The following is a 27,997-nucleotide window of genomic DNA, read 5'->3' on the forward strand; positions in this document are numbered from 1 at the left end:
GTGAGTGGGGGATTAAGGGCATGGTACTGGGCAAAGGTCTTCTGCAAACTCCCTGGGGCCAGGCAACTGCAGCCTCTGATCCGTGGGGTCACGTGCCCTACACCAAAACAAGGGCCATTTGTTTGGCATTCACCAGTAGGACTGGACTCAGCAGAGGAGGGAGCTGGTCTGCTTGCAGCTGAGCAGGAGTGGGGGCATTTTCCACTTCCCACTCTGGACCAGGACAGTGTCTTGTGGGTGTCCCAAACAGTGTCGGAGCGGGGAACCTGGACACCAGTTATGTGGGGTTGGGTGTGGCTGGGGTTGTAGGAGGTTGTTGGAAAACAATGGTCAGAATCTAGTGCACTTTGCACCCCTTGGCACTTCTTTTGCTACAGTGGAAAGGTGTGAAACACAGTAGAGTTCAAAAGGAGCCTGTGCCTGATGGTGACACAGGCGCTCCTACCTTGCCGGAGCCTCCAAAACATGAGACAGATGTCAGAGAAGCATGTCACGACCAGCTCCAGCAGCTAAACCCTGTTTGGGCTGCAGCAGCAGGAGACCCTGGGGCATCAGCAACCTCTCAAAGGAGGGAGATCAAGAAAGGAGCCTGAGGAGCATCCCAAGCATTAATGAACTTATTACAGACACTCCTAAGACGGAAACAGCAAGTTTGTCCTTGCAGCAGGACATGAAGCTGCACCAGTCCTTGCTGGATGGTGTTTTTGATGCTCCATCTTTGGGGCACGGCAGTAAGGGCAGTTTTGATGCTACATGTTTGAGCCATGGCCTGAAGCAGCTGCACTTGGCCCTATATGATGCAATCCCACCTAGCGCCGACTTTCCTTCCTTTTTTCCTATTTTGGGCATGTTTTGCCCCATCATCCCCCACTGTGCTGACAGTGCTGGAGGAAGGCATGCAGCACTTTCCCTCTGCCTCAGCATCCCACACACTGCAACTGCTCACATGGGCCTGTTCCCACCACTTTTGATTCAGCTGACTTCCTCTTGCCCAAGGCATTGACCAAGCTCCTGCTGGCCCTGTCCAGCCATTGGCAAATGTGATGGGTTGGAGTGGTGGAGGGTGTCCAGGACCACCATCACCCCTACCACTGGCTCTGTGTCTGCACCACCAGTTGCCACTGAAGCAGCCAGCTGTTCAGGGTGAGCGGGGCTGGAGACGGATGCTTGGATCACTGCACTGATGCTGGTGATCTCTGACCTCCACGAAAGTGGGACGAACATCTGCACCGGCTTACCGGTCATGTTTTGAGCATCCTGTAATTAATGTTTGCTCAGCTGACGGCTGCTTAGCATTATTAGCAGATGATGAGTAGCTGATGTTGTTGATGTTGCTACCTCCAAACATCTAATTTCAGCATCTAGACTGAGCAAAAGGGCAAGGGGCCAGACTTTCATGCCAAGACTCTGTCAGGCTTTGCTGCTTTGGAGGTGGCTTCCTATCAAAGCCCTTTAGACAGGCACCCCTGCCCTCCCCCGGCAGCCCTGAGACTGGACCCACACAGTAGCCACAACAGTAGGTACAGGACCTGTGCTGGTGCCACAGAAGGTCCAGCAGCACCCCTTGCTGGGCTGAGGTGTGCAGAGTCCCCAAGCCCAAGGTAGCAGGAGTGAGCCTGGGAACACAGACACAAGATGATATTCAGGAGCCTAATCGAAAGCACACTGAAAGTTTATTGTGTATTTAACCCATCTAGATGAATGTGTATAACACCTAATAAATAACTGAATGTCTGTAAAGGAGCACTGAGTTATCCCACCCCTCCTCCCACACTGCTGAACAGTCATGAGGAACAAGGACTCACAATAGGATGCTTGTTTATTTATTGGGGGTGCAGGGTGGGGAGGGGGAAGGAAAGCATTGGAAAAGAGAGCAACACTTCTGAATAATTTTTAAAAATTACTTTTTGATTATGGTGAGATTAAAAAAACTAAGCCAGCATCATCTTCATCTCTTCAGTCCATAATCCCACTGCCACCTGAGCAGACAGTTTGTATTTTTTTTACAAGGTGGTTCTGGAGAGCTGGCAGGAAATTGAAGTGCCATGTCCCCAGGCAGCACAGTGGCCTCTAGTGGCAACTCACATCTATCCCTGGGGAAAGAAACCTGCAACTTGGGGGGCTGCTTGTTCCCCAGGTAAATTAAGAGCAAAATCCAAATTGCCAGAGGATAGGTATCCCTGCATATGGTATGCCATGATGGCAGGCAGGGAAGTGAGCACACCCACAGATACCATGTGCAGGGAGCAGTTGCTCCTGAGTTCCCCCTGGCCATGTCTTTCACCTACAGCCCTGGAGACCCATTTAAGCTTGGCCGCGACACCCAGTCCTGCTCTGGCCTCCATGGTGGCTGGTCTGCAGACCTGGCTCCTGCAATGCTTGTGCAGCAGGCAGCCCATCTCCAGTGCCCTGGTGGGACACTGGAGCTATGTTGAAGCTCTGTCTCCTGGATGGACCTCAGCACTGGGTTGCAGCATTGTCCCTGCCCTGCAGGTCTGTGTCTCCTAAGAGCACTTTGTAAGCTGCCTGCATGCCTAAGGAAAGCTGACTTGTGCCATAATCTCTTTTATAAGGGGAAATAACTTGGACTTTCTTTCTTCAATCTATTCACCTATTTCTAAAAGGTTTGTAGGTCCTTTACAGTTTTGAAATCTTTCTCCTTCTTTAAGTTTGAAGGTTGGAGCTGCCTGAAGGACTTGCTAGCAAATCAGCATCCTCAGGGAACCAATCTAAGTGTATGTGGTGAAGCAGGGTCTTGAGGGCTCCCTTTAGGCAGAAATCTTGGGAATAAATTATAGAATGGCCTAGGTTGGAAGAGATTTTAAAGATCATCCCGTTCCAAACCCCTTGCCATGTGCAGGGACACCTTTCACCAGGCCAGACACAGAGCTCCACCCAACATGCTGTTGAACACTGCCAGGGATAAGGCATCCACAACTTCCCTGGGCAACCTGTTGCAGTGCCTCATCAACCTCACAGTAAAGAATTTTTTCCTAGTATCTAATCTAAACCTACTCTCTTTCAGTTTGAACCCATTCCCCCTTGTCCTGTCACTATATGCCCTTGTAAACAGTCTCTCTCCATCTTTCTTGTAGGCCCATTCAGGTGGAAGGCCACCCTGAAGCCTTCTCTTCTCCAGCTTGAACAATGCCAATTCTCTCAGCCTTTCCTCACAGGAGTGCTGTTTCATCCCTCTAATCATCTTGATGGCCCTCCTCTGGACTTGCCTCAACAGGCTAATGTCCTTCCTGTGCTGCTCCATCTTGGAGACTGTCTGAGAACAGCCAAAACTAGCATTTTTAGTTCATGCTTCCTTTAGCTCACGTGTATGGCATTATCTTCACTTAATTCTTCAAGAAAAGTCCCCAGGTTCTTCCGGCTACGTAGATATAGTCTTCAGTGTCACAGCAAAAGTGTCCTTCCCTCCTGGAGCAGTTGCATCTTTTGGCTTTATCCTAAGACCTAAAGGACCTCATATCAGGAGCAGAAATGAGCATCAAGTTTTGCACAGAAGTCTATGCTCTCGTCCTCTTCTCCTGAGATTTACTTGCTGCTCATTAGGAAATCTTTCCTTCTCCACCAGAAGGTTTGCCTCCAACTGGCCCAGTCTCCTGTGCTGCTGGGAGGGAGGACTGCTGGCCTGAAGCCCATCAGCAGCAAGATGGGACCCAGGCAGATGGTACACCCACATTTTGAGCTCCTTGGATGTTATGAAGCCCATCATCAAAGAAAATGTGAGGCTGAATCTGGGCGAGGATGGGGCCCTTGGGAGCCCCGTCCATGAAGAAAGCCTCATCATTGGCCAGACCCCATTCCCGGAGCGTCTTGATGGCTCAGATGCCCATGTCCCGGCCACTGCGGGCAGTTACCAGGTAGGTGCGGATGGGGGAATTTTTCTGGCTGAACTTCTGGCGCATCTTCCCAAGGTGCATGGCAAAAGCCTTCAGGGGACCCTGGAAGCACATCAAGATGGTTGGCAGTGGGTGGGAAATAAGGAGACATCTACTCTGCCTGTACAAGCCACTTGTTCCTCTTCCAGGGTTCCTTGAGGCTCTGCAGAGCACAGGAATGCCTGTGGGCTGCAGGACTGGACAATCTGGGACTGGTGTTGTGCACTGGGGTGCTTGGGGGGGAGGTGGTGCTCATCCTATTCCCAAAGTGACCAGGAAGGTACATCCCGGCGAGCAGTGCCTCTGGGTCTATGTCCTCCAAGGACTTGCACAGAAAGAGGTCACAGCCCACAAAAGGTGATGTTGGGGTCCCACAACCCTAGACATTTGGGAGCTGATGCTCACTTATAGGAGACAACAGGCCAGATCCACTTCCAATGGGACTCCAGATCAGGCCCACACCAGGGACTGAGTGGTGGATGCATGTAAGGATTTGTGCTGTTTTGGCTGCTCATGGCAAAGCCCAAGTGGGAGTGATGGCACAGCCTGTGGGTGCCCACCATGGAAGGGAGGTGGCATGCTCACCTCTCCCATGGGCACAGCTTCCATCGCCTGCTCGTATTGCACTGCACCCTCCAGCCCATGCTTCTGGAAGATCTGGTCTGTCTCATCAGAGAAGAGCACAGCATCCCTGTCGAACACCACACGGAGTGGGGTGCTGGGGGCCTGCACCTCTTGCTGGAAAATATGCGCTGCTGAGACCCCTGTGGGACAAAGCAAGGGTCAGGAGGGAGAATCCTCCTGGGGGCAGCTTGTGCATGCCCAGCTCCTCCACATGCATCTGTTGTGGCCCCATCCCATACTGCCATGTCAGGGCTTCCAAGCCATGGAGTCTTCTCTGGGAGTCAGCTCAGCCTTTCCAGGGCCATGTTATGCCTCGATGGGGATGGACAATGAAGTGCTGCTGATCAGAGACCGAGGTCTGGAGAGATACTGAGGTCGCTAAGAGATGGTGTGTAGTTGTCAAGGCATGAGCAGCTCTCCTGATGCTCGCTCACCCTGCCAAGTCTGGCTTTAATGCCCAGACTTGGCACTCTGTGCTGTGAATAATATGGACTGGCATCTCTATTTATTATGGTAATTGGCTTAATTAGAGGTCTCTTCCTATGTGCTGCACCCTGCCCACCCTCATCCAAGGACCCAGGCCCCTGGATGGGAGACGCTTGTCAGAACAGTGACGCTCTCAAGGAGGCTCCAGGAATGTGCAGTGTAAAGGAGGAAAGTCCAGGCTGCAGATGGCTTGCTCCTGACCTTCACAAACTGTGGCCAGCTGATGTGCTCATACCCAAGTAAATTAACAGGAAGGCAATTAACCCCATTAGAGACACTGGGGACACTGTACTCCCTCCAATCTAGGTCAAACATGTGCTTACACCTGCACACAAAAACTCTGCATGTACCAAGACAGCAAATTTCTATGGCATCCTCATAAAGATCTGGGAATCACTGATGCACTCTCACTGATCCAGGGAGCAGCCATGGAATTGCACCTTTGGTTAGAAAAGCTTACATGTCAGGCAGGGAATGACCAAAGCTATGGCCAGAATGATGCATAAAGCATTCAGTGACTTGTGAAGGCATCTGAGCAATGCTGGTGTGTTTGCAGGCTACCGGTAAGGACAGAAGACTGAACTGTTCAGGACTGTACTGAGAATCCATGTGCCATTCACCCCTTGGTGAGCTTGGGCTCTGGTGTTGCCTCTTGGTACTGAGCTGCTTGGTAAAACTGTGGTGGGTTTGGCAAAGGGAGATGGAGAGGAGAACGCACCTCTCCGGAGTGCATTGCAGACATCTGTCCTGTCAGCTGAAAGGAAGAGCTTGACCCCATGGGACTTCAGGTATTGTGTGGAGTCCTCATTGCTGACAAAGCAGAACTTGGAGATCTCCAGGCCTTCAAGTCAGGGGTAAGCAAAGTCTGTTACTGAGCAACATCCTCCTCACAGCCCCCCAGTCCCTCCCTGTGTTTGGCATGCTTTGCTACAAGACCTCAGAGCAATGAATTTCCCAGTGCTGTGGTGAGGAACCTGCCCATGTTCTTGCTGCATCCTCTTGTCCTGTTGCTCCTACAAAACTGTGGAGTGGAGTTAAATATTTCCTCCAACCCTCCCTTAAATGAGCATTCCTCATGACAGCACTCTGGGATTTATGTGTCTTTTTTAAATAACCGGGTTTTTTTTCAGTAGCTGCCTGAGGATGCCCAGGCTGTGCAAAATGCTGCCAGACCTCCTGATGTGAAGGATATGGCTGAAGGGAGCTGGGCTCGGCCAAGGAATCTGCATCCTGGGTGTGCTCTGGCACCTTGGGCAAGCTGCATGGGGCTGGCAGGAATTTCACTTCTTTCCAAGAGAAACCCTTCCCCTTGACTCCCCAGGCTCTTAATTTGCCACTGATGATAGACCATGGTGGTGCCTTATCTGCTTTGCAGCCTCTCAGGGGAAGCAAGCACTCCTGGGGATGGGTCCCCCTTACCGTAGTGCTTGGCGCTGTTGATGATGCGCACTCCACTCTCTGGGCTGTTGTTGGAGAGCACTAGGATGTCAGAGGTCCTTCTCTGATGGGTTGCTCTCCAGCATCTTCTCGTTCACGTACTGCACTGCCTGTGAGGACAAGATGGGACTCTTTTGGAGAGGCATGACGGCAGTGGCTTTGCAGGGGCCCTTCTGCAGTTGCGGTTTGTGCTGCATCTGTCAGCTATGGCAAAGCTGGCACAGCATGGAGAACCAGACAGAGCAACCATTCTGCACAAGCCATTGTCAGGAGGGCAGGCAGCAGAATACCTCAGCCGGGGCAGATGGACTGATGAGAAGCACAGGTCTTGATGTCCTGCAATGAGGCCAAGAGGCCAGGGCAGGCATAACTACTCCTCATGATGGGAACTGAGAATTAAAGCTGGGAAAACTGAGCATTCACCCCATCCTTCCTATGTCTTCATATGCCCCTAGCCAGGTGTGGGCCTCACCTGGATGAAGGCAAAGGCTGTGCCTGTTGGCAGGGGCTTGTCCTGGTTGGCCTGCTGGTGCCTTGTGTACTCTTCCTTGCCCTTCTCCAGGTAGAGTTTGTGCTCCTCCTCTAGGCTGAAGATGGCTCTGGTCGTCACAGCAATGACCAGTGCCTTGCTGGGGTCTTTCTGCAGGATGGGGAGGAAAGAAGAGTTCAGGGCACAGCAGGGAAGAAACTCACGGAGGTGGGATGAGCAAGGGGAACAAGGCTTCACCAACCAGAGTGGTGGGGTTGGGTGCTGGAGGTATCACTCATGTGTCAGGGTTACTTATGCTAGAGGTACAAAGCCCAGTCTTCATCTTCAGGCCACCAACGATGGGGCTGGCAGTTGTGAAATCCTAACCTGTCTGGTAAGTGCCACATCCTCCAAGGACAGCTCACCAGAGAGGTGTGCTTTATAATTTTGTGGTTTGTGGGCACAATACGGCCATGATCATCTGTTTGTGCTGAGCTGGGTTTCTCTGCACATACTGCTGGTTTTACCCTTTGTTTGTGTCTGGTTTGGACAGTCTATTAATAAAGTCTCTGTGCATGTATAGAAGCCACTGCTTTCTCCCTGGCTGCTCCAAAATTTGAGTACAAGGAAATGTGCCTGCCCTTTCCATGCAACTGGAGGTTCAGCTCTGCAAATTCTTCCCATGTGGAAATCGCATGAATCTCACTAGGACCAGGTGCCCACCAGCACTGAGACAAGGCCACTTCTGCTGAAACCTAGGCACAAAATATTGAGGCCACTGCAGCTCTGGGTTGTGGTGTGTCCTCTCTTGTGGTGGCATTTCAAAACTTAGTTTAGAAATACAGGATGTGTGTTTTGTAATGAACAACCTTTTACCTGTTTTACACTGGTGTTTATGACTGTGCTTTCAGGCTCTGCCATCTTCAATTTTCAGCTTCTAAGAAAAAATATAAAATTAAATTGACAAGATTATAATATAGCCAATATAGAGAAGAGGAAGAATGGAAGGAGACAGGGAACATCCTACCCACCAAGTGGAGTGGCCTAACTGAACCTACTTCTGCTGACAGCAGCCCTGCTCCAAGAAAAACAGCTCTAATAGTCCCAATTAAATATGACGGAAAAGTGGCTTTTCAAACACAGATTGCTGCTTTTTTTTATTTTTCTCAAAGAGTATTTTTCTCTGTGTGGAACTACTGAAAGCTGTTGTGGAGCTCTTTTCACAGCAAAATAATAGTTTTTAAAGGACAAAAGAGGTCACATCTTAGGGGTAGGTTTCCAGTTCTCATCCTTACTGTCTTTTATGCTACTTTTGCTTGAAACACAAATTTGCATCTACAAATGATTGAGTTCACCAAGAAGCTCATATGTAGCTGTAAAAGGCCAGAGTAAGCAGAAATTAATGTGAGGGCTTGAGTACAGGCTGGGACTTCCCTGATCTGCACCTCCACAGCCCTGTGAGCCAGCCAGGCCCTGCACTGAAGGTCTCTGTGCTAACGCAGCTCTGGCAGATGAAAGTCTTGGGGGAGTTATACGGGTCCACCTATGAGGGCAGCTGAATCATAAATCCCATTTATTTTTGTACACCCAGGTCCTGTGGTTTCTGTAACCACCATGCTGTACACTCCACCTCTATGCACTAGTCAGTGCCAGAAAGGGACCTTTAGAATTCAGTCTGTGGGATGGGAACTGTTCCCATTCCCACCAAGGGGGATCCCATGGGGGTTATTTCCATGCATAGCTCCTACAAGTACACTGCAGGGTTTCTCTGGAGAGCAGACAAAGAATGACTGCTCTACATGGATTGCTGGGAATGGTAAGGAGGCTAAAACCTATTCACCAGTTCTTGCTCTAACCTGATTACTGGGCTGGGAGGCTGTGCAAGCATAGACCAAAGCCAGCATGCAGTGTAAAGGGCAACTCAGTGTCTCCAGGAAGACCTTTTTTTTTTGCCTCAGTTTTCTTTAATTAATATATATTATTCAGGGACTGCAATACACTTGACTGATGCCAGCCCTGAGAGCCAGAGCCTTGTCATAAGGAACTCTGGGCTTGCATGTGCACTCCCTGACTGTCCCCGGCGTGGCAAGTCCTTCAGCAGGGCTGTTCTTCCATCCAGGGGTGCCTGAAAAGCCAGGAGAGCTGAGCATCCCTCTGCTTCCTCCACCCATACCCCATGCTGGGAAGGGGTCTCCTCCCAGGGAGCAGGGCAGAGGGCGGCAACCACCACCCCTGATGAGCAGGAAGAAGCTTTCCTGTGGCAGAATCTCAGGTAAGTACTTTTCTGAAAGTCAAAATTAAACGCAAAGTGGCAAAGGAGCTGAGCAGCCCTTCCTGTTGGGAGAATCCACCTTCTAATTTCTGTTCTTCCAAGAGCTGCAAACCAAGCCTGACTCTTCCTTTCCACCTCCGTGTCCCCAGTGCCCGCGGTGCTGTTCGCGTACAGACACGCATATCTGCACACACACGCAGTGCCAGACACGCAGGAAAGCATCCCAGGCAGGCGCTGCTGGTCCCCGCAGCTCATCCCACAGCTGCGTAACAGGGACCAGATGTTACCCACCCTGCACACAGAAATGATTTTGCCAAAGAGAAAGGCCCAAACTCACCGCGAGCGCTGCCTCTGCTCCCCTGCACAGCCTGTCCAGCGGCGGCATCCCAACTCTGCCCAGGATGCCGCTGTTTATATTTCCCCCCCTCCCCGCGCTGGCAGGAAATAGGCAGGAGCCAGAGGGGGGTGCGGCTCCTCTCGCCGGCGTGCTGGGATTTGTAGGCAGCCAGGCGCTTGGCGTCGTGCCCGGGCCAGACTGCATTTCCCAGTTGGCGTTGCACAGGCAGATCATGGTCATCCGGGCGTGGTCAAGGGACACAGCCATAGCCAACCTGAGGAGGAAGTTCAGCCCTGTTCCAGCTTCTGGAGCTCCCGCGAAGCTAGTGCTCAGTAACCGCTCACTGCCCACAAGCACTACCGCGGGGTCTGTTTCTGTAGTGGGAGTATTTATAGCGTGCCTCTAGACCTCTCATTGCCCAGCCCCTGAATACATAATGGTTGTCGCTTTGACCAAAAATATAGGGGTATCTGAAGCTGAGTGGCTCACAGTGGTTGTAGGGGTGCAGGGAGCAAAGACTTGTGCAGAGCGTGGCGGGGTGTGCTGGGGGCTCACCACAATTTTTCTGTAATGTTTTTGGGTCCCTTTTCCCGTTCTCACTGCCCTGAGAAGGGGTGATTTTTGGGCTAGGATCTTGCTTTTTCTGGGCAGCTGTGTGGAACCCAGCACTGTGAGGCTCACAGGGCTGGGATACTTCAACACCCCCTTTCTTCCCCAAGAGTGCGATTGGTGAGGATGGGCGTGGAGAAGGAGGCAGGGGGACAGGGGGCAGAAGGAGGGGAGGAAAGAAGCTGACACAGAGAACCTGCTGCCATCCTGCAGCTTTTCCCTTGCCCAGCCACAGGCCATGTCCATGGTTGTGGGGCAGACCTGGGACAGGTCTGGTTTCCGTGGCATCTCCTCCCATGACTATGTCAGTCATCAGACACTGGCAATATTGCTTCTTGCTTCTGACACCACCCCAAATTTATGTGGTGATAAGTCAGGTTTTGGGCAGACTTTGCTGATTGGCGGCAAGGAAAGAACTTTACAAGTATAAATTTACTGCAACAGGAATGTCCATGAAATTGCTGCTGGTTGTGTGCCTGGTGCTGCTCCTGTTGGCACTTGGGGCATGAAGTCACCAAGCAGTATCCCCTTGCCCTGTCTGTCCTCCCTGCAATGTTGGAGCAGAGCATTTCTGTTCATCCCCACCGCCATACACATTTCCCAAGTTCTCACATGGTGCATGGCCTGTGAGCCAACAAGCTGGGCTCCCCAAGTACAGAGCTCACCAGGGATGGATGCAGTCATGCATCCCCTTGCAAGTGTCCATTCCCTTGGGCTAAGTTCCTGCAGCCACACAGTCCACTGTAGCAAGGATAACTTGGACAAGTGAATTTCCCAGTGCACAGAGCTGGGCAAGGATACCTGTCAACTCCTTGCAGGCAGGAGGGCAGGTTTTGCTTCCTGGTCCAGCAGGGAGTTCCCCACTGGCTTTTTGCCTGCATGAACAGTGCTTGGGTCAGCGGTGAGGTGGGGCTGACAGAGTGCTGAGGCCACCCGGTTCCTGAGCTGGCAAAGCAGACTTTCCGGTTTCGTCTGTTCAGTGTAGTCACCATCCCTTCTGCACCCTGAGTTCCGCACCTGGTGGGGTCCCATCTTGCCCTACAGCATGTTCCTGACACAGATGGTGGCTTGACCTGGAGCCTGCGGATCAGGGAAGGGAGAACAAAGCTGCAAAGGATACTTGCTGGTAAGTCTGGATTTGGGAACCCAATCAGCACAGTGTGGGAGTAAGAACTAGGGTTCTCCCAGCCCCTTTTCTAGGAACATGGATGCTTGATGCTTCTTGCAGACTATGCTGCCTCTCCCAGACTGCAGCAAGGCTGTCCCCATCATTCCCACAATGGCGGCTAAGATCATTCTACAGGCTGGGATGAGGTTTTTTTAAACCAGGGCCAATGTTAGACTAATGTGACACAGCCCCTGGGAGTCTGGCAGGCAAAAAGTACTAAGACACCTAATTCTATGCTGAGTGGGTGCCTGCTAAACTGTGCTGTTGTGTCCATTCTTCACCACAGTCTGAAATGGCAACCCAGCAACTCTTAAATACCCGAGTGGTGCTTTGGGTGTCCAATGGCACAGACATCCCAGATGGCCCTGGACAAAGTAACTTAACCTGCATTTCATTGTCCCAGCAATGATGCCACAGGGATGACAGCAATTCCCACATCTCTCCAGCCCCGTGCCCACAAGCAGCAAAGCTCTCTGCTGGAAAAATAAAAGACTCTTGCTGGCATTGTGGGCTCAGCAGAGGGAAGTGCAGGCGTGATTTCTCCCCAGAAGAATCCCAATGCAAGGAGCGCCTTGGGATGGGTAGAACATGGGCAGAGTGCAGACAGAGTGAGGTGGTGTTGACTGCTTGAGCAGAGATCCAGTTAGACGCAGGACAGGAGGCTGGGACATACCTGCCAGCCTCAGTCACAGCACGAGGGCAGGGTGCCACCCTCGCTGTGATGGCTGCAGGCCCCCTCACCACACAGCTGGCTTCCGGCACACCTCTCCTGCTGACGCAAAAGGAATTTGGTTATGAGGAAGTGCTCATGCTAGAATAAGAGCCTTGCCATGGGGTGAGCAGTGCTGTAAAACCATCTTGCTTTAAACCTGAAGCCTTTCCTTAAGCTGTGCCAGTGTTTCCACGTGCACAGGCTGGGGTCACAGACAGTTTCCAAGCCGGTGTGACCCCCAGCTTGGTGGTACCACTGTCAGGCACCAGCCCTGCTGCAAGCCCAGGAACCAACCATCGCACTCCTTAGCCCTGTGTGAGAGACCAAAATAGCCAAAAAGAGGTGTTAGCTAATGATGGGGCTTTCCTGGATCTGAGTGAACTCTTCAGCTCATGCTGCCTGACCAGGGAGGAGCCAGCACAAAACAGCTTTTGGTTTTTGTCTCCTACAGACAGGTGATTCCTCTTCTCAAAAAACCCCCCAGAAAGCCCCCTAATCCATCCCCCTGATCTCTCCCCTTTCAGAAAGCAGACTTGCAAGGACATGAACATATTGTGAGGGGCTGGCTGGCACAGAGCCCTCCCTTCCCGAGGCTCCATCCCGCTCCATTTCACACCTCATTGCCAATGTGGCAAAGCCCTAACCGCTTACCCTGTGCCCTGTATTTTAGTTGTGTTTGCTCTCATTAGAGCCCTGGGCCAGGGGTAGCACGAGTGCTACTGGGAAGGAAATCCCCACCCTGTTAATTTTGCCTGTCCCCAGGTCACCCCAGCCATGGCAGTGGCAGCCAGGACAGGCAGGACTACAGCCTCCCCCCATGCTAGCATCACCACCACAGCTTGGCCGGGCTTCCTGGGCAACTGGCTTAGCCGAATCCCATGTGAGTACAGCAGTTCTTGCCCAGCATTATCTGATGGGGCTCTTGGACTCTGAGGGTGTGTATCCACTTCTCTCTTTCTCCACACCCCTTTCTCTAGTGGGGTCCATCAGGGAGGGAATGCTGCAGAATGGTACCATGCTGCTACAGAAGTGCGGGGCATTCTTGCTGCCCATTTGGGGAATGGTCTTCAGCTGCAGCCTCTTTGCATGGGGACTGTCCAGGATTACAGGGGCGATTTTGAAAGTACACCTCCTTAATGCTGAAGCATCAGGAAGGGGGTTAAATGCACTCCCTATGTGTTGCTTGGTTTTAACTGTTCTAACTGTGTTCCTCAAACATCACACCAGTACCCAAATGGGCACTCATCGCTGTGGCTGTGGCAGTGGCCATTCTCCTCCTCCTCTTCCTCATCTGCATCGTCAGGTGCTGCTGTGGCAAGAAGAAGCCCAGGAAGAAGGAGAGAATCAACCTGTGCGCCATCAGCAACTCAACCACAGCCAGCCTTGTGCGTCCATCTTTGCCCTCAATCCTATCTCCCTCCTCCTTGAGAGGCTTCCTGCTGCACTGCCCCCTCCCAGGTGTGGTGGGAGCATGACATGATGCAGACAAGGCTGAACATATCCTGAAGGTAGTGTTGCTCTCTGCTACAGGTCCAGCCTGAGATGGAGGATCTGAAGCAGGGAGTGGAGCAGATGCATCGAGGAAAGCTACAGTACTCCCTGGAGTACAACTTCCGCACACAGGAGGTGGGAATGCTCATGGCCATGGCACAGCAGGGAAACAGCTTTGCTCTTGCATGATCCCTCTTTGCTGCCTGCTTTGGTGGACCATACTCTCCTCCACCTGCCTGCAGCCTGCCAGCTCTCATGCCCACATGGTGCAAAGGTGTCTTCACTGTTGCACTCGCTTCCCACTGAGCCCCCAGCTGTCTACCCCATCCTCCTCCACATGTTGACCTTGTGCATCACTCCTTTCAAGCTGAAAGTTGGTGTGAAACAGGCAGTTGATCTGAAGGCCATGGACAGTGGAGGCACATCCGATCCATATGTGATTGTCTACCTAACATCTGATATGAAGAAGAGATATGAAACCAAGGTTTACCGCAAAACCCTGAACCCCATCTTCAACGAGAGCTTTACTTTTCAGGTAAGAAATTATAGCCAGTGATGGTTTTTGATCCCATCAAGAGTGTTGCATAGGCACTGCTCCCTGGGCAAAAACCTCTCCAGGCAGGGAGATGCTTGTGCAAGCAGGATGGGGAAGTGTCAGAGAGAAATACCTGTCATTACATCCACTGACACATCCCATGGGGTAGGGCTACCACCAAGGAATGAATCCTGGCTTTTGGGTCCTCTCCTCTAGGTACCCCAGGCAGAAGTGCCTGAATCCACACTGGTGATGCAGATTTATGACTTCAACCGCTTTGCCAAGCATGACATCATTGGTGAAGTCCGGCTGCCCTTGGCCAGTGTCAGCCTGCAGCATGTCATTGAACAGTGGAGTGAACTGGCAGTGGCTAGTAAAGTGGAGGTTGGTCCTGTTGGGTGGGAAACTGCTAGAAGTGATGTACTGTTGTTTCTCTTGCCACCACCCCAAGAAGCAGGCCCTTAGGGGCAAGCATGAGAGTGGGAGAGATTCAGGAAACCTGGGGTCTGGTGCTATAACCCCAAGTGAGCTGGAACCTCTACCTGGTACTAAGTGCTGGCATCTCTCCATCAGGAAGAGCAGCTGGGTGAGATCTGCTTCTCACTGCGCTATGTCCCCAGCACTGGCAAGCTGACAGTGCTCATCCTAGAAGCCAAGAAGCTGAAGCGGATGGACTCTCATGGGCTCTCAGGTCAGCAGGGGCTGCTTGTGCTCAGTTCTTCCTCCTCCTGCCCAGGCCTTAATGATGGCAACAAGAGCTGCAAAGCCTTGAAAATTCTTAGGGTTAAGACCTGCTTCATGCTTGCACCACCATACCCAGACCTGGTCTGACTTCCAGCCTTCCCCAGCACAGATACTCCAGCTTTGTGCAGAGCTGGAGGTATCTTACAGGAGATGTGGCTGGACTGTACAGGGAGCTCATGGCAGGAGGAGGTGAGCTTTGGGGTGTCTGGCTCACCATGAGCAGTGACAAGTGGGATGTCATGCTCTGTTTGGGAATGGCTCAGGAAAACTGTTTCACAGCTGAGCTCCTAAGTCAAAAATTGTCAGTTGTGTCACCTGTATCCTCTTTCTCCTCAGATCCTTTTGTCAAGGTACATCTTATCCTGAACAGGAAGAAATGGAAGAAGAAGAAGACAAGTGTGAAGAAAAACACCTTAAGCCCTTACTTCAACGAGGTGTTTGTTTTTGAGGTGCCTTTCAATCAGATCCAGGTGGGTTTCCCTGCAGTGCCCAGGGCTGAGCAGGTCCCCACTGCAGCAAGCCCCCTCCACTGACCCTCTTTCTTGTGTTTCCCCCAGAATGTGGATGTGGTCATCTCCGTTTGGGATCATGACAAAGTGACCAAGAATGAGCCCATCGGCAAACTCTTCCTGGGCTGTCGAGCCACAGGCAACCAGCTGCGGCACTGGTCCGACATGCTGTCCAACCCACGCCGACCCCTCGCCCAGTGGCACATCCTGCAGCCCCCAGATGTGGTTGACAAAGCCCTGGGACTGAAGTCCCACCTCAAGCTGCCCCTGGCCTCCAGATAGTGGGAGTCTCCTTCTCCACTCAGGGAGCAGGATGGTGGGCTTGTGGAGGAGTGAGGGTCTTCTGCTCAGCACCAACTAGATGTATTGGTCCCAGCTCAGTGTCAGCAAAGAGGGGACTGGGACTCCTTCTGGCCAAGAGATGATCTGGCTGCTGGTGCAGCTCATGCCCTGGGGTGGGGCATAATGCCTGGGGTGGGACCACTTGTCATCCCGGGGCAAGGCTGGACATGAAGCAGAGGATGTTAGAGGGGATGGCATTTTAGAGGGGATGGCTGAGGGAAAGAAAATACACAGAGCTTCAGGCTCATGCAAAAACACTGAGTCCATTGATATTTATAAAGCAGAGAGTTAATGTGACGGTGGCATGGTTGGGAAACTTCTTTGGTTGTGAATAATTTGGCAAGAGGCATGTTCTTGGAAGGGCTTTATGTGTCCTGTGAATGCTTTTGAACAATGCCAAGATCTTGAAGCACCTAAGAGGCTTGAGAAGAGAGAAAGAGTACAGGTTGATGAGGAAAGTTTTGGAGACATAGGACTAGCTCTTTAGTGCCTCTGCAATAAGCATGCTCTGTGTCCTGACTAGAAGCTAAATGAGACAGCAAAAGCAGCCACTGGTTGTCCACATGGCTTCACTCTTAGTTCATTCCCAGCCCATGATGATTTGTGCACTCTAAGACTCGGGCAGTAGGACTCATCAGTGAGCATCCCCATGTGTCACAGAGATGAGGATGCACAGTGTCAGCTGCGTTCGCCCCTCATGGTCCTACAGCTGTGGTGCAGCAAGATTTGCACCTCTGGCCTCTGGAGGTGCTGGCAGGGTGGAAGGGCTGAGGCTCTTGCTTTCACACTGTGATCACACTGCCCTAATAAGGCTGGGTTGCAGCTCTCATGTCACTTTTGGACAGGTTTCATGTGTTCTGGGAGGTTTTTGTGGCCACATGTGCCCTGTGCTGCTTTGTGGGGGCAGGGTGGGGGCTACATAAGTAAAGATCACTTCTAGAAGAATGAGGGCATCAGAGCAGTGCTCCTATGTGCTGGTGATTATGCTGCGGTTTGGGATGACTCAAGAACAGCTCCTCTGAGCCATCTGCAGGAGGAAGCTCCTTGCATGGGGCTAGAGGATGAGGGAATTGCCCTTGCTCTAAAATACTTCTGCTACAAAGCAACCATAGCACACACAAGGTCTGGGCTCATATTATGGAATTTTGGCCCAAAAGGCAAAAGTCCTTTTCCCCACAGGGAGCTGCAGGCACAGTTCTAATAGCTATTGTGTGGGCTTTGGAGGGCAGAGAGCCCAATGCATTAATGAAAAACCATTAATATTAAAGAGCAGTTAATCTGTGATTACCCAGAACTCCACAGAGTGACTATCCAAGAGTTAAACAAACACGAAGCTTAGGAAGATTATGAATACTCTCGATAGAGATTAATGACCTAAGCTTAACCATAAAAAGCTTCTGTGTCTGCTTAATAAATATTCTCTGGGATTCACTGTGGCTGTAACGAGGGAAGAAATGACAGAATGGTTTTGAGATGACTGTAACAAGTGAAGTGTGGCTTCTACTGGGGAAACAGCATCTGCTGGCAGCCACTAATGAGATGGAGGAGGAAATCAGTCACCTGAGAAAGACTTGTAAAGGGATGTTTTAAAGCCTTAGCCTTAGCCTTCAGTCTAGAACAGACTGTGCAGAAGGGCACATCTCTGAATGGGGTTTGGGACACAAATCTATTGCCAGATTAGGTTTTGGTGATGCTATGTGGTGATTCAGGGCCATGCAGGACCCAGAAGCACTTTTGGAGGTGGTTGAAAGAGACATTACTTATTTGTGCATGCGTGTGTGTGTGTGTGTGTGTGTGTGTGTGTGTGTGTTTGTGTGTGTGTTTTCCAGTTCCCCTAATTTCAATGTCATAGCCTTGGGATCCACTGCATAATTTATGAGGCTGGGTATAAAAGCATGTGCATATTACGCCCAAGACAGACACAGGTGTACAAGGTCCCCTCCTTGAGAAACATTACCCCCTGTACCAGTGCCTGCCCCTTCTCTCTCCAGCTTTAGCCCTGCTCAATGCCTGAATTGCCAGTGCTGGGTGAGCAGAGCTGGTGAAGAAAGCCTACAGAGCTTTTAGGGGAAAGGCCAGGGAACCTGGAAGTGAGCACTTAGCTGGACTGGCTCTTGGCAGTCTGGAGTGAGCCCAGGTGTAATCAAACTCAGCAATCAGAGTTGTTTATTCAGGAGGGAGAGGCGAGCAGGTGGGGATGTTCTCCACCCAGCTCCAGTTTTCAATGCACCCGTTGAGGCTGCTTTTTCACTCTGTCATCGCTTTTCCTTCTCAATATGCCTTGTGCATTTACAAGAAGGCTTTAAGCACTCTCCTCCTCTGGCAGGATCTTCTTAGTATCTGCTGGCAGCTGTTTGAAGCAGGGCTGGTGGATCTGGGCTTCATTTCATGGCTAATTTCACCCAAAATGAACACAGCCTGCTTGGGAGCCTGTTCTCAGGAAGGCAAACAGCCCTGTCTTATATGAATGCCGCCTCCTTTTCACCTTCCTGTGGCCTTGGCGAGGCTGGTTATCCTTCATCCACCAAGGCCAGATGTCTGAGCATCTTCTACCTGACCAACGCTGCTCATGCACTTGGAGGGTGGAGGATGCAACAGAAAGAGTATTTAAAGGAGGGGGAAAACAGCCGCTCCTCAGCTTGTGTCTGTGCTGGATTCCCATGTCTGCATCTAGAGGGCAGGGCAGGTACATGTTCTGTGAGCTGTGTCTCTCTGTCATCTGGTCTGCGGCCCCCATTAGAACCTCACCAGCCACGTTTTCTTCTGGACATAAGAGACTGTTTGCAAGAGGCAGAGAAAGCAGTGGGAGAGAAACAGAGCCAGCTGGTAGCCAGCTGGATGCTGGGGGGTATGAGTGGCTTTTTTCAGGAGGCAGGAGCCAGCCTTTGGCTGATCCTGCACCTCAGGAGAAAAGACAGTTTTGCTGGTGGGTTAAAGGAGGCAAAAGCAGGTATCCCAAGCCAGTCTGCATGGTGCAAGGTGCCCAGGTGGGGGTGGGGATTTTGTCACTCTGCATTTAATTAGCAGCTTTGCAAGTCGGTGGCAAGGTGAAAAGCTGGGCTTTGGCCAGGCAGAGTTCTGTTAAAGGAGACAAGAACTACTGAAAATGGAGGTGTTTGCTATTCATAATCTCAATTATTTACATCTAGATACAAGACTTCTGACCTCCAGAAGTCCCTCCCAAAATGAATTATTCTCATATTCAGTGATTTTTGTGCTATTTGTCCCTGCATTTCAGGAAATCAAATGGTAGAGCTGCACAAGGAGAAGGCTGAGCCTCAGATATGCTTGTAGCCAGTCATCTGCCATGAGACAAAAATGATTACAGGCTATCATCATTCGGCCTGGGTATGGACTGGCTGTCTTCCAACCAGAGATTTTTTGGCTAGTCTTAGAGGTTTTGGGAGCTGGAGAGTATCTAAGCTCTTCTCACTAGGTGCAAGCATGCCTATTTTATAAATATTCCTTAGCTAGCATCTTTATGTCTTGCAATTTTATGGGCAAAATGTGTACTTTGTCATGCATGGGTTTATTTTTTAAAAGCCTTAGCTCCTGGTTTTGTGGGGTCTTATGCAGGTTTGCAGCTTTTTCTTTTAAAGCACATTTCTGGTTGTTTGTGTGTTTGTGTAAATATATGAGGAAGCCTCCCAGCTCCATACCCAGAAGCAAAGTGAGAGGATGGCTGGCTTTTGATTGAGGCTCTTGCAAAGGAAGACGTGTCATAAGCCCAGGGTTTTCCATGGGAGGCTGGTGGTGTGCAATGGTGGAGGTTTGCAAGTGGGAGGAAAGCCAGTACCCCTCAGCTGGAACAGTAAGTGGTAGAGTCATGGGGTAGCTGCTGGCCCCTGGCATCCACTGGCCCCAGCACCCTGTCCTTGCCTACAATAAAGCACTTCAGCAGCAAGGGAAAACTGCTGCCATTGGCCAAGTGGTATCTGGGAAACTGTGGTGGGAAAGGAGGTGCTGGGAGAGCCTCCTGCTTGCCATTGATGTTAAAGGGGTGGAGGAGAGAGGTCATGCCTGGGTACTGGGTTCTCCAGGGTGTCACATGGGAGAGTATGAGGACTTTGTGCTGAAGGTCAGAGGAGGATGGAGGAGAGGAAAGCAGGAGAAGGGCTGTGGGATGTTGTGCTGCTGCCGTTTGGGGTGATTCCTTCCTTCTCTGCCCCATCTGAGTCTGTTGTTGATACAACTCTCAGTTTCTGAGAGATGCAAGGAGCCCTACCCCTATCCTTACCCCTAGTCCCCTTTCCTGAATCCCTTTTCCCTACTTTTCCTCCACCTTTTTCCTGCTCACTTTTTCCAGCCCCTTTCCCCTGCCCTGACTGCTGCTAAGCTCTTGTATCTGTTCCTGCCCCAGGTTGGGCTTGCTTTGCTTCTGGATACAGAGGTATTTTTAGGACCACTTTAGATCTCAGTGCACCTTGCCCTGCCATGGGCAGGAAGGGTGGAGTCTTCCTTGTGGGGTTAGAAGCTCCCTGCCCCAAACAGTCTGGTCCAAGGAACAGAAATGATAATGGGTATGTGGACGTGCTTCCTGAAGTTCCATTTGAATTTGTGGGCAGACCTGGTAAAAGCAGACCTCCCATTTCTCCATACTTCAGGCCTAGGCAGGATGGAGCCAAGGAAGAAGCAGCAGAAGGATTTCATATCTTTCATGCTGCTGGGCAAAAAGTGCTCTCCAAAGAAATCTGGCATTATGGGTGAGAAGGTACCCATCAGTGATGACTTGCTGCATGTCAACAAGATAATGGGGAGTTTCTCAACCAGCCTTGCTGACTTCACACAGAGATGATGAAACCCCTGCAGGCACTTACTGCCATTCAATTTGAGCAGAAACAAGAATGAAGTCAGTTAGGAATATGAGTTCAGCTGAGATGAAAAAGTAGCTTTGACCTGCAAATAACCCCACATACCTTATGTCCTCTGAGCAGTGTCTGGGAAGATAGTAGGTTTGCAAACAAGTGTTTTATCACGCTGCCATCACATGGACATTGCAGGTGTCCCCGTCTGAGCCCAAAAAGCCTCTGTAGGAAATGGGCACTTAGAGTTGAGAACCAATCATTTTTCCCTTAGGAAGAGAAACATTGCCCCTGTGGAAGAGCTGGTGAAGCCCACTGCCCGTGAAGGAGGTGGTTGTTTCTGGTGGAGACCTGCCCATTTGGCATCTGGTTTGGTCCTGGATAGAGAGCATTTTCCTCTTATGTTAAATAAAAGTCAGAGCAGTTTAGACATAGGAACCTGAATTTTGGCATGAAGGTTGTCAATTAACACAGCCCAGTTAAGTCCACATCTACAAAGGCTTCTACTGAAGATTTCTCTGCTTTGGATGCAATCATCCCACACCACCACCGACTTTTGCAAGTGTGCTAAACTCAGGTCTGGTTCCACAGGGGAAAATTCATGTCTCAGATACACACTGAATAAGCATTTGGGGTGTTCTTGAAAGATGTTCAGTGGGGTTGAGTGTTGAGTTTTCCTGGCTCAGCCTTCTCCTACTCTGAACTCAAGCCCTCCCTTCCCAAGCCTGACTGAGAAGCAGCTCCAGAATACCTTCCACAGGCCCATCTCCTCACATCTGTCTTCTCCCATGGCTCTCTCAGTATTGTGCAGATAGGTGAAGCTGCCAAATGTCTTCACAGCTGACAGCTTTTTTAAAAAATTAGGTGTCTGGGGTCACACAGCATTTACAAAAAGTCAGTATGCTTGAAATGGATAAATTCTGGAGAATCGTTCCTTGCATGGCTACTGGTTTGTAGGGCAATTGCTGACCTTGGGGAGAGAAGAACTTTGTGTTTTATTACTGTTTTCTTGAGCTCTATGGCCACTTTCTTTTTTTTTTTTTAACTCACACCATGTTCTTACTACTGCTTTGTTTTGGCATAGAGAGCCTGAAAGACCTTTTGAGAGCAGGGACACGTTTCAGACGTACTCACTTGAGGTCTCAGCTTGTTCTCCAGACACGTTCTGGGTCATGTCCTAGTCTTAACCAGACTTCGAGGATGTACATACACATGAAGGATTGTGATCAGGTGTCCGATCACTTCAGTAATACTATCCAGGGGAAAGCTTGATGGGAATTCCAGAGGGATCACCTCCTGGACACATCAACTGCTGAAGCCCTGGGCATGCATCAGGGCTAGGCAGAGGTGTTCGCTTTCCAGAGGGCTGCCAACTCAGTCTTGGGTCACAGAGAAAGGGCCATGCTTTGGCAGAGTCCAAGACTTCTGGTCCTGGGCAGAAATGGGGAAAACTTCTGAGAAGACTGAGGTGTGTGCCCAGGGCTGAGCTGGGAACTGAGTGATCCTAACCCTGGCTATGAACACAGACTCTCCATTGCTGAAGACTGAAGCCCCTGTGTGCTACCATGATCAGAAAGGGCTTCATCCAGAGGGGTTTTCTGCTCTCTCCCTAAAGATGTTCTTCACTGCTTTGTGTTTTCAGCTTGAAATGTTGTCCTTACTTCAGGCTTCATCTTGCAGTGAGTTGCAAACTCTTCCAGCAACCCATACCAGAGACTGCCCCTCTGGAGTGGAAGGGATCATTAAAATATCTTGTTCTCTTCAAGGCCAGTGATTATATCGAAAGCATCCATATGTGACTACTTATGCATGTCCATATGGAGTTGTTCTGTTCCTACAGGCTCTTGTCCAAACTTGGTGACGATAAAAGTGAAGTGCATGAAGAGAAGGGTGGGGATGTGGTGTCCATAGTCCTGCAGCCTGGCAGGATACCATAGTCACTCTGCTTAGGACCATCATCAGGTGGGAATGACTGCTCCAGCAAGCCAGCACCCCCATGCTGGCAGACTGGTTTGCAGGTTCAGGCAAACCTTTACAGCATGTTTGTACCTGTCCCAGGGCAACAGGATGGCTGGACATCTGGGCTGGTTATGTGCAAGGTCTCCAGGACCTGTAGTATCTCTAAATGCTGCTCTGGGCAAAGCCAGCTACCAGCTCATGTCTCCTTGTGTGTGCAGCTGAAGAGATGAGTTTCTGCGGTCTCATCAGTCCTTTCCATTATTTTTTTTTTCGCAGATGGAAGAGACTGAGAGCAGAGGGGCAGCCCATAGCATGGGGTCTCTGGTGCAGGCCCACAGATCCAGTCCCACCCCTCCTCCTCCCCTGCCTTGTCCAGCAGACTCCCCTTCAAGGGCCAAGCTTTCCAGTTACTTCTCCCTCTTCTTGTCACTGTTGTGGGGCTCTGAGTCTGATTCCAGACCCTTCCACATGCCAGGTCCAAGAAATCCCTCAGGGGGGAGCTGGAAGAAAAACCCACATCCTGAGGAGTCCACTGGTCAGAAACCTGTGTGTTACCCCTTCACAGGATCAATCATCACTCAGATAACTGACTGCATCTCCCTGGGGAACCTTAATGCCATCTGCAATGGGCGGGTGCACTGGCAGCATCACTGACATGAGCCGCCTGCCCAGTGACCACAGCCTGAGTGTCATTCCCTACATTGCCATCGGGAGGATTCAGGTCACACCTCAAGGTGGACATCCAGGCTTTCCTTCCTGGGGACTGTCATGGAATGGGGCAGGCCTGCTTCTGGGATACCAATGAGTGTATCGAAGCCTTGCAGGAGAAAGGGAAATATGTCCTCATCCACTGTTGGAAAGGCTTCTCTCTAGGTCCTACTTGCATCATTCCATAGCTGATGGTCAAACACAATACGAGGCTGCTGTCAGCTTATGAGTTCATAAGGTATGTGCTGAACACAGAGGAGTATCATCAGGACCTGTGGGTTTGGAGCCTGAGGCTGTCAGCATCATGTGCCTGAAGCATTCCTTGTCAAGGAAGATAGCATGGAGCTAAATGGGCAGGGTGGCTGTGTTGTTTGGCAGCAGCCCTCAGTAGGAACAGCCAAAAACCATAACCCCATTACACTGGGAAATGAGGTGACTGTAGCAGTGGGTTATAGAGGACAGCACTGGCACAAGATGTAAAAGTGATGACCTTTCTTTGCAGAGTTCCTAAAGGCTGGTGCTGGCAGAAGTGTAGAGTATGGGGAGCCTTTTTAGGAATACACTGGAGGGAGAGAGTATGTCCCGGGCAGGATAGGAGCCATGTACTTTGCTTTGGTCTGATGTGATTTTGGAAAAGCAAAGTGCAGTCGGATACAGGTTTCCTCAGGGGTCCTGCCTGAATTTTTACCATGAGCACAATTGCTCCTGAGCAGAACACTTGTTTTTTGCTAACAGTGTCATCCTTAGAAATAAGACACAGTATCATCTGGTGTCATGTCACTCCATAGGGCCTGTCCACTTGATGCTAGTAGGATGTTAAAGAGGAGGCAAGGTGTAAAGGTGTAGGAGAGTGCCATGGATTCATCAGCATAGTCCTTCCAACATGTGATGGTTCCATGGAAGGGGAGCCTGGCCCAAAAGAGTCACTCTAAAACATAGTGCAGAACCTTATATACATGACAGGTGTTTGCTCTGTCTGGCCTCACAGGATGGTGCAAGTGCTCTGGGAATGATGGACCATACCTGTGGTGCTTTCCTCTAGCTCACATGGAGGAGAATGAGGGAAGGGAACAAGGTCAGCTCCTTCACAGGAAAGATATTCAAGTATGTACATTGCATCAATTCCTGGCCCCTGTGTAATACCCTCACTTACACCTTATTATCACAGAACTGAGCACCTCTGAAGTACTTGCCTGGAGCTTCCTTATATCTTCCTTGAATTTTTCTGCAAAGAATTTCTTAATTCATCATCCAAACATTTACATAATTCCTTTGGAAAAACCCTCTGTCTTTCTTAATGTTAACCATAGCTTCTAACTTCAGCATTTTTCTGTTTTTCCATTCTTCCTGGTCCTCAATGTGTTTCTTCCTCATGACATTTAAGTCTGGTGCCTCTCTTTTTCTGGGAGAGCTGCCCCACAGCTTAACCTCTGTGCAAGGCCATGGAAAGCCTTATTCAGACTTGGAGGCTCAACCTTCTGCTCATCCTGTTACCATACCTCACCATCCACTCCTCCTGTATCCTACGAACACTTCTGTTGGCCAGAAATTTGCTCATGGGATTTCTTTCTTTGAACTTTTTTATTCAACAATTTCAGACCAAGACTTCCCTATCACAAGGTGATACCTGAGCATATTTCATTTGCTGTGCTGCATGCCTGGACTCCAGGAGGTCCAGAAAGCCTTCATCTCACAGGGCTGGAAGGAACTCCTTGGCTGTGGGGAGTTTTTTATTGGAGAACTCCCCCAGTTTTGATTCCTCCACCAAGAGCTGAGCTACTCTGTTGGAGGACTGATGGGCCAGCATTGGACAGAATGTGTGTAGCTGCAAAGTTTAAGAGGGACAAATCCTGAGTAGACACTGTCTAGCTGCACTAATCCCACACTAGGGATTTCTCCTTTCTCTAATTTCTACCAGGGCAAGCCCCTGCAAGACACCAGCTCTGTCCCAAGGGCCTGCTCTTCCTTCATGGGCATCTGCAGCACTACTTGCACAGTGCTGAGTTTTGAAACAGAGAGCCTTCAGCAGTGGATTTGCTGCTATCTATATAATGTCTGGGAGGTGCCTGGAAAATATTGTCAGGGCCATGGCTGAATCAGCCTGAAACACCCTGGTTGGAAGAGGCAGGAGTGCCTGGGCTGGGGGAGGAGGGCAGGAGCTGTTTGGGTCCCTGTCTCCATGGGATCCCCTACACACACACACTACATGTGCTGTGACCAGGGCTTTGGAGTATTTCCAGCTACATTTCCACCTGTTTCTTCCTCAGATTCATGGAGATACGGGTCTCAGTCATCTGTCCTTTCTTGCTAGCAGTGTTGGGCTCCAGGCTGTTCCCAACCCCTGAGTGGCTGGGAGCCTCGGAGCTGCCCGCAAAGGCTTGTTTGTAAAAAAACATGAGTTCTGTTGAAATATTCACACAGGGAGGAGCTGCAAATATTTCTCATGTGAGGGAAATAAGTGAGGTTAAAAGAGCATGCTAATGATAGATGGATCATTAAGGTATTGCTCTTTCACATGCTGTCAGCAGTGGATTTTGGGGGTGCAGGCTCTTTCCTCTCTTCCTTTCTGAAGGGCAAAACTGCACCTAAGCCCCTGGAGGTGAACTGAGCCATGCCTCTGTCCATGGATAAGCCACTGTGTCTCCAAGGGGAAATTTTTATTAGAGGCCTTGCAGATGGATGATTGTGTGTAGGGAGCCTGGTCACTCCCTCCTTTGCACTTGTGAGGAAAAACATCTCCCCAGCTCCTCCAGGGTGCCTCTGCTTGCCCACTCCATGGGTAGAAGATGTTCTCCTACTCCCCACCCCTCTGTCCTCAGGGGCTTGCCCTCTCCTCTGGGGTTGCCTGCTTGGCCTACCCCAGCCAAGGGAGGTGCACAAGGGACTCTCACACATCATTGGTCTGAAAAGGTCTCCATGCCCTTAAAGAGAAGGTGGATTTTCTGCTGAGCCACCCGAGAAGCCCTTTTATACCTCCTTAATCAGCCAGCTGCCTGCGGCTCGTCTGTCCATCCTGTCCAGCCAGCGGGAGTGATTTCCTCCTCCAGACTTGGGTGAGCCTTTCTGTATATCTTTTAAAGACCCAGCTTGCTCTTAGGGGGTGATGGGGGAGTAGATTTACTCACCTGAGTATTAGGGATATAAATACCAGGTCAGGGTGCTGACTTGCTGGGAGAAATAGGAGTACTAATAAAATTTGCTCCATCCTTTGCCTGTTGGAGAGGGTCTGTGCAGTAGAAAGTCTCCCTCTGTCTGTTCAGTGAGCTTCTTTCTTTTTGACTTGATGCTTTCCCCTCCCTTGGTTGGTTCTGCTCTCAGCTTAAGTGGTGAGGGCAAGCGGAGCCACAGGCTCCCTAATGATGACCTCCCTGTGGCCACAGGACTTGGGATCCTTGCCTGTGGTAACTCTGCACTATTCCCTACTTACATCCCTTCCTTCAGCTCCCTACCTGGCCCTTGCAATACCTTCCTCCTCACAAACACCCTTGGACAGGGACCGACATCCAAATTTATGGTGTCTTCCCCCCAGAACAGGTGATTTAAAGACCAGAGAGTAGGCAGCGAGCTGTAGCCTGGCATTGTCCCTTTGCTTCCTTGGCATCACTGCTGCTGAAGTGGGTGCATGTGCGCGGGGCAGAGATGGAAGTAAAAATAGCCAGCGTTCCTCGGCCACCCCATCTCTCAGCTGTAGTTCAGCCACCTGCGGTGGCTTGTGCTTCACATTGCTCTGACCTCCCTGAGTCACAGGGCTGGCACCGAGGAAAGGCTGCCGTCCGAGGAGACAGCTGCAGCTCCTTCTGCAACTCCCTGGCCATTTTTAGAAGCACTTTTCCCCCCTCCTCCCTGAAGTAATGTGATGGGCCTGCACATTTTCCAGGATAAAGTTTCCTTGGCCCTGCAAGCTGTGCCTTTTACCTCAGGCATGAACCCCCATTAACACTTCACCTCCCAACAGAGCCTCCCAAGTCTGCAGATACCTGTGTTTCAGGGGCTTGTGTGCTCTGCAAAGGACTAGCTAGTCCTAGTTTGGGCTTGGCCGACACTCCTGCATCATTCCATTAGGAGATGCAAGCAGGAGATATTGCTCTACTAGAAAACTAAAATTCTATTTACATGGAAATAAGTTACAGCAAAATGAAGGTGCTCTTCTCTTCTCTTCCATCTCTTCTCTAATATGCTGTGTTAAACCTGTAAAATTTCCACTTAAAGCAAATGCAAGGAACTGTCTAGGGAAACTCATTGTGCCTCTACCAACTCAACCAAAACTTACAAGCCCGCTCTATGTCACCTGTGCTGAGGCTGCCGCAACAGGTTCACCTGCCCCACACAATGGGTGCATACATGGGCAGCAGCATCCTCTGAAGTTCTTGCTTTTTGCCTGGGATCACTGACAATGCTTTTCAGGCTTTGGGGTATTTTTTTGTTCATGAAGAGAAGCAAGGCTGCATGGTAAAGTGAAGCAGTAAACTGAAAATAGCTTTTGCCTTTTCTTCCTTCATTGAATAAAATGGTTTCCTTGGGGTCAAACAAGAAACATACTTGCAGGAGTCACTGTCACAAATCTCTCTTTTTCTGGCCCAGCCTCACTTGGTCTTTTCCAGAGGTCCCCTGATGCTGAGGTTTATGTTGCTGTGAGGAGGCACATGTTTGGCTCTCATCTACAAACTGCAGCCTAGTTCCCTATATGATGAAAATTTGGTGAAGTTGAGAAATAAGAACAAACTTCTTCCTCTTTTTAATTTCTAGAGGGATCTTGCTTTATTTTTGAACCCAAGAAAGTGATCACTAGCATGAGTAACTATGAACTATTTTTCTTGGTTTTCATTTCAGGCTCACAACCATCTAAACCAAGATGTCTGAGTAAGTTCCCATTTTTCTGTCTCTAATATATTGTTGGCATTTA

The 27,997-nt window shown here is 50.4% G+C and overlaps 1 protein-coding gene, 1 long non-coding RNA gene and 1 pseudogene across 5 annotated transcripts; 2 read left to right on the forward strand and 1 right to left on the reverse strand.

The window, feature by feature from the left end:
* Positions 1–1,807: 1,807 nt before the first annotated feature.
* On the reverse strand, positions 1,808–9,600 carry LOC139673319 (cytosolic 5'-nucleotidase 1A-like; annotated as a pseudogene).
* Positions 9,601–11,100: 1,500 nt separating this feature from the next.
* On the forward strand, positions 11,101–16,947 carry SYT8 (synaptotagmin 8). 4 transcript variants are annotated; one of them, XM_071559483.1, is made up of 9 exons: positions 11,101–11,250; positions 12,767–12,884; positions 13,232–13,389; positions 13,535–13,630; positions 13,863–14,030; positions 14,247–14,414; positions 14,604–14,721; positions 15,111–15,244; positions 15,332–16,947. In XM_071559483.1, the coding sequence occupies exons 2-9, from the start codon at positions 12,779–12,781 to the stop codon at positions 15,563–15,565; spliced, it is 1,182 nt and encodes a 393-aa protein (XP_071415584.1). In that variant the 5' UTR covers positions 11,101–11,250; positions 12,767–12,778; the 3' UTR covers positions 15,566–16,947. The 4 variants fall into 4 exon arrangements, with proteins under 4 accessions (XP_071415584.1, XP_071415585.1, XP_071415588.1 ...); XM_071559484.1 differs by having other exon boundaries at positions 13,884–14,030; XM_071559487.1 differs by lacking the exon at positions 13,232–13,389.
* A 9,092-nt stretch (positions 16,948–26,039) lies between these two features.
* Positions 26,040–27,959, forward strand: LOC139672865 (uncharacterized). The gene is made up of 2 exons (XR_011698000.1): positions 26,040–26,147; positions 27,925–27,959. It is a non-coding gene; the product is annotated as an uncharacterized lncRNA (long non-coding RNA).
* The last annotated feature ends 38 nt before the right edge of the window (positions 27,960–27,997 follow it).

The sequence above is a fragment of the Pithys albifrons genome, chromosome 6, assembly GCF_047495875.1.
Source record: "Pithys albifrons albifrons isolate INPA30051 chromosome 6, PitAlb_v1, whole genome shotgun sequence".
NCBI classification, from domain to species: Eukaryota; Metazoa; Chordata; class Aves; order Passeriformes; family Thamnophilidae; genus Pithys; species Pithys albifrons.